Consider the following 6126-nt stretch of genomic DNA (forward strand, 5'->3'; position numbering starts at 1 on the left):
TCTGTGCGCTAATTGGAGAGGAATGTTGTACGTACATACCTGAGGTCTCCTCTAACATTACTCATATCTCCAAACATGTGCGAGTCAAAATCGCCAAGATAAGGGAGGCTGGTAATCGGTACCAGAACGAAAAGGATGGGAATGGGGTAATTGGAGATTGACTGGTTGGGGAAGGTGGTTAGTCAACCTGGCTATCTATGGATTATTGATATTAGTGGTCTGGTGGTAGGGTTCAATGTCCTAAAATGGGTAATGAGCCGACTGATGACATCCCTTGGGGAAGGAACCCAAATACATCATCAGATGCTTTTATACCGTGTATAAGATTGTGAACCTTATCGCCAAAAGGTGTAAGAGGGCAGAACATGAGAAAATGAATTAATGGAACTTAATAAGTGCAGAAACAACAATTAGAGAAAAAGAGAAAGGGGGAATTGAGAGAGGTTAGAAATGTAGCTTCTGCAGGTGGGGGAAGGGGGTGTTGTGGGGGGAGGGGAGGGGAAGGGGAGGGGAAGGGGAACATTATACAAACGATTGCGGAATTCTTGTAGCATGTAGCATACTTAAGGCTAAGACTTTAATGAATATAGAGGGTCTTTTAAAGCTAGGAAATAACTATGAAGGGTTGTAGCTGACCACAAAACGAAGCAGCGGAGGCATTTCACAATAAAGCTTATAGTATGATAAGAGAAACTGGATAAAAGAGCAAGCTGTAATAAACAAGGAACAAAGAATGAAGACATACAAGGACAGCAGGATGGCCAGATAAGAAAATAACTAGAGAAAAAAAGACAAGTGAGGTAATCGGCTTATGATAGGATGGGAAAAGGGAGGCATGATTCTGCAACTTGCAAACTGAATAAGAATGCTTTGTTTTCGCACGCAGTTTTGCTTGATTGCAGAGGTGTCCGGTACTTGCAAGGCCGTAATAAGTTGTTCTTGTTTCCAAGGCTTTGTCTCAGGCTGATTTGCGAGTGAGTTCTGTTTCTCACAGTTTGTTAATTGCTAACATTAACTGATTCTCTAACTCCAAGAATGTTTGCATAAGTACTGCTGAGAAACTAAAGTTACTTTCTTAAAACTAAGTCAAGAAAACCTGGCAGAGGAAGTTACTGTACTGATAAAACTTATTTTGTTCAACAGTACTTGTTGAAGGTTGGACATTTGGACATGAATATTTTTCAGTGCAAAAAAAAACACATGGAAACTGCGCATTGCATCGCCTTAAATGACTCCCCTGCAGATACATTTCCCTCCCCCTACTCTGGAAGGTTCGACACAGTCCCTGGCTCTCACGCGCTCATTAGCGGTCAGCTGCTCGGCTGCACTCGGTAATTCTCGGAAACCATAGGGTGGGCATTCCGCTCCCTCCGAAGTGCGAGGGGCAGGCACTCGGCCATTTCCGGAACGCTCCGGGAGCCACGAGGGGGGCGGCACTCGGAAATTTCCGCAAAGGTGGGGGGTGGGTAGGGGAAGGGAGACAAGCGATAAGCGGCGCCATTTTGTGTGTTCACTGTCGGCGGCAGTTGGTACTTAAACCTCTGGTAATCCGGCAATGGACGGGTAAGTACCGTTAGACATTGGGGGAAAGTGTGCACACATGTATGTAAAAGCTCATACACTTCTCTGGGATGTAGATTAATGATAGTTGGCTTGCTATGCGGGGTGCGAGGTCCTCGAATATAAATATTTGGGCCGAGCACCATGACTCTTAAGTCCGTAATGTGAATGTGAATGTCGTGGCGTCTGGCGGGAACTGAAGGTGGATTCTCCTCCGTGCTTCCAGCCCTCCTCACTTCGTGCTGGGTGAGGCGTATTGCCCCCCCCCCCCCAATCAAGAGGGAAACTGAAACCAGAGTAATAAAGCCGGCTATTGTGTGTCGTGAGCATTGTTCATGCCCGGGGCCGGCTCCCTAACCGCCATCTCCTCCCTCACAGGACAGAGAGTCGCCATCAAAGACCAGACATTGGAGACCCTTCATAACCGTCGGGTCTCTCCCAACTGCTCTGTCTGTTTCCAATGAAAAAGCCGTCAAGTGGTATTCTGTTAATTAAACTGTTTCGTGTACTGCTGGGCGTCCACCCTCCTTTTTTTTTAAATAAAAAACATTCTCATCAACGTGAAAAACACTCGGACGGAAGAGTTAATAGTAAAGAGAGGGATGTGATATTGAAAGGGCGCCAGGCATATGGAGACGGGTCTTTCAGCAATGGCTCCCAGCCAGATTGTGCAGTCAGCAGTTCTGTTTTATAAAAGCCATTATAAACAACGCGCGCACACTCTCAAAATAACACTTTGAAGCCTGGTAGTTCACTCAGCATCTTTTACTATTAAATAAATAGTAACCGGACGTTTCGATTGTGAGGTGAATGAAATTCTGACTTTGCAATGTTTTGTCTTGCTCTCACAGCATTCTCACTGATGTTACAGTTGGCATAAAGGTAGGTGTCAGCTTTTCTCCTTGTATGTTTCTACGTGTGAATCTGCAAAGGAATCAAAATTAATCATTTCAGGTATATCTGTTAATTGTGGCCTGTGATTCAGTATATCTCAATGCAAATACAGCTGCCCATTAGAGCTTGCTGACTGATTATTGCTCTGTAGTTGAAGGCCCTTAATTTGACAGGTCATAATATTTGAGAGAATTTTAGGTATGTTCAAACTGCTAAGATTTGGATTATTTGCATTGGAAAGTTATTAATGGTTAGGGTACAATCCTGCCTATTGTAAAAATTAGTTTACTCATGGGTAAGACTAGCCAGAATTGGAACTTGAACGGAGGGAATGTGAATGTTGAAATTGTGCAATAACATGCCAAATTTAACTGAATTGCCACAATCTACAAGTTTAATAGTCCAACTTGATGCCTTTAGTTGTCTTAATCTAACTCCAGCACTGTGTTCTAAACAAAAGGTGCTGGAAAAGGTTCACTACGTCTGGCAGCATCTATGAAGTCAAAGTTACTGTTTCAGGTCTAGTGACCCTTCCTCAGAACTGTTCTGGTGCTTTTGTTTTTAACTATAAAATGAAACCATGTATGAAAGGCTATTACTTTCCATTATGCTTGAAAGAGATATTGTGAATCTCCTGACCCCTCAAATTTTACTTTTTTAATATTGGTACTAAATTTGTATTTATGACCCTCTTTCAGCCATTAGATTCTGGATCACAGCTATGTTTTTAAAAAAATTCTGTGGTTTTGGTTCTTTCACCATCTTGAATCTCTTCTCTGGTAGGTGACCCTTTTGCTGCAGTCTTTCTCCTTATTTACTCTATCTAAAACACTTTTGAATTTGAATGCTACTTTGTGTCCTCCAAGATAAACCGCTCCAGCTATGTAGGGAAACTGGGAAAGCTAAAGTCCGCCCCCTGCTTACAGTTCCAGAAAATAGTTTCGGTATCTTCTCTAAGGCCATTGCATCTTTCAGGATGCCCAGAATTAGATACAATATCCAATATCCTAACTAGTGTTTTATGAAGATTTAGTTCTTTTGAAGTTTGCTTCTCTCATAAATCCTCCGCTCCACGCTTGCAGCCATGCGCCGGTACCTACACTCCCTGCAGCTCGACCTACCCCAGCTCAGGACAACTCTCTCACAGACCTGTAAAGGACCTCTACTGTTCTTCATTTACAGAAGAATCCATAGACTGAACAAACAGTTCTTTCTAGCCATTTCGGAGACCTCACTCTCTCATAAATCCAGTTTTACTTGTGTTATTTTAATTGTTTCTCAAAATGCAATACCAACTCAAAAAGTAAAAGCATCCCTGGTCTCTGTTCCTTCACCATTTGTAGCACATTTATTTGTATTAAAATCAATCCAATGTTGCAAAACAAAAATTCTGTCCATTTAAAGTACTATTGGCTTCTGCTCCTATGCAATTGGTACTGTATTTAAAAATTCAATACTTTGTGCTCCATTCTTGTTCTCAAATTAGATTTGCTTGTTATTTCTTCAAGAAATTACATTGGAAAACAAATGAACAACTTAGCCTGGAGTAATGCAAAAATAACAACTATTACCGACCAGTATTTATTCATGATTTTGAGCCTATGCATTTGTGTGGAAATCTTATTTTTGTTATTATCAGCACTTGAAAAGTAATTGCTGGAAATGGGAAGATATTAGTTTTATTATATGAGCCACTGCAAAATAATTGACTTGATTTATTGTCACATTTAGCAACATACAGTGAAAGGTGGTGTTTTGCCTGCTGTATAGGCAGATCATTCCATACAAAAATGCATTAGGGTAGCACAACAAAGTGGAGAGGGAGAGATCAACATTTAATATTTGAGGTCAGTTTGAAAGTATGTAGGGAAGAAGCTGTTCTTGAATCTGTTTGTATATTCAAACTTCTGCTCATGGAAGAGAGTCTAACTGGGGTGGGAGGGGTCTGTGATTTATGTTGGTTACTTTCCTGAGGCAGTAGAAAGTATAGATGGAGCCAATGGATGGAAGGCTGGTTTGTGTGATGGACTGGGCCGTGTTCATGACTCTCTAGTTCCTTGTATGGCAACTGCTCTTCTCAAGCCCGCAATGTTGTGATGCATCCAGATAGGATGCTTTCTATTGTGAATCTAAGTAGAGAGAGTGGAGCTGGAAAAAGCAGCATTTGAGGAGGAGGAGGGGAGTCCATTCTTCTGGTTGGAACCTTCATATAGGAGGAGTCTGCTCCGCTATTCAGTCATGGCTGATATGCTTCTCATCCCCATTTTCCTGCCTTTTTCCCTGTAACTCTTCAACTCATTACCAATTAAAGATCTGTCTTCTACTCAAATTTGCTGAGTGTTCCAACATCAGGGGGTAGTGAATTCCTCAGATTTGCAAACCTTTGGGAGAAATAGTTTCTCCTCAACTCTCTTTTAAAAATTTGCTACCCCTTATCCTAAGACTATTACCTCTTGTCCTACAATGCCCCACAAGAGGAAGCATCTGCTCCACATCTATTTTATCCATACTTTTTAATCATCTTGAATATCTCAATTTGATCTCCCCTCCATCTTCTACATTTCTGAGTATAGGCCTGAACTGTTCAATCTCTCTTCATATGGCACACTTCTCATCTTTAGGATCAATCTAGTGAACATCCTCTGAACCGTCACCAATGCTACTACATCTTTCCTCAAGGGGACCAAAGTTGTGCACAGCACTCCAGATGTAGTCTTGCTAATGCCTTGTATTGTTGCAACAATACTTCCTTATCTTTATATTCTATTCCTGTAGTTTTAAAAGCCAAAATTCCATTTGCTTTCTTTATTATCTGCTGTACCTGCATGCTAGTTTTCTATGACTCATAAGCTAGGACACCCAGATCCCTCTGTACCATAGCACCCCAAAGTGTGTCCCTGTTTAGATAATAGGATGCCTTCCCATTTTTTCTGACCAAAATATGTGACACTCATTTATCCATGTTAAACACCCATCTATCACATTTAGGCCCACTCTCCTAACTATTTGTAAGGTTCTTTATTTCCTTATTACAATTTACCCTCCTGCCTCTCTTGTTTTTTATTGTCGCGTCATTGTTTGAGATCGGACCTACAACAGTGGTGTCGTCAGCAAGCTTCTAAATAGTTTAGCGTTTTGCCGTCTTTATCAGATTCTATGCTTGCTTGTTTGGAATTGGCATCTTGAAAGCCAAGAATGCTGGTAAGAGGCATATGTGGTGTGGGAAAAGTACATTAAGAACTTGGCTGCTGAACTGGGTCTGTGGCTTGCATCGAGGGAACCAGTGATGGCAGAAAGTTATTGACGTCACCCTTACTGATTTTACCTGTAGAAGATGTATTGGTAGGACTGACTGCCACACCATTCTTGTAGAGATAAAGTCCTGCCTTCACCTCAAAGATAAACTAGCATGTTGAGTAGCACCACCAGTGTGCTGGTAGCTTTCAAACAGATCTAGCAACTCAACTGGTGAGCCATGAGATGTTGTATTCAAACACCTTCTGTGACTTGGTAAAAGTGAGGACTGCAGATGCTGGAAACCAGAGTTTAGCTCAGAGTGGTAGTGGAAAAGCTCAGCAGATCAGGCAGCATCCTAGGAGCAGGAAAATCGACGTTTCAGGCAAAAACCTCTAATCAGGAATAGAGGTAGGAAGCCTCGAGGGTGGAGAGAGA

At 41.8% G+C, this 6126-nt stretch overlaps 1 protein-coding gene across 3 annotated transcripts in view; it reads left to right on the top strand.

Annotated features, from left to right (window-relative positions):
• Positions 1 to 1467: 1467 nt before the first annotated feature.
• The window catches only part of LOC122554209 (polypyrimidine tract-binding protein 2), a 74669-nt gene continuing 70010 nt past the window's right edge, over positions 1468 to 6126 (top strand). For 2 of the 3 annotated variants that reach the window (XM_043698864.1, XM_043698865.1), the window contains exons 1-2: positions 1468 to 1563; positions 2412 to 2442. In XM_043698864.1, the coding sequence (XP_043554799.1) occupies positions 1556 to 1563; positions 2412 to 2442 (39 nt within the window). In that variant the 5' untranslated portion in view covers positions 1468 to 1555. Of the gene's footprint in view, positions 1564 to 1790; positions 1807 to 2411; positions 2443 to 6126 lie in introns of those variants that run through there. The other variant, XM_043698866.1, reaches the window with a different exon arrangement.

This window comes from Chiloscyllium plagiosum, chromosome 11 (assembly GCF_004010195.1).
Source record: "Chiloscyllium plagiosum isolate BGI_BamShark_2017 chromosome 11, ASM401019v2, whole genome shotgun sequence".
NCBI classification, from domain to species: domain Eukaryota; kingdom Metazoa; phylum Chordata; class Chondrichthyes; order Orectolobiformes; family Hemiscylliidae; genus Chiloscyllium; species Chiloscyllium plagiosum.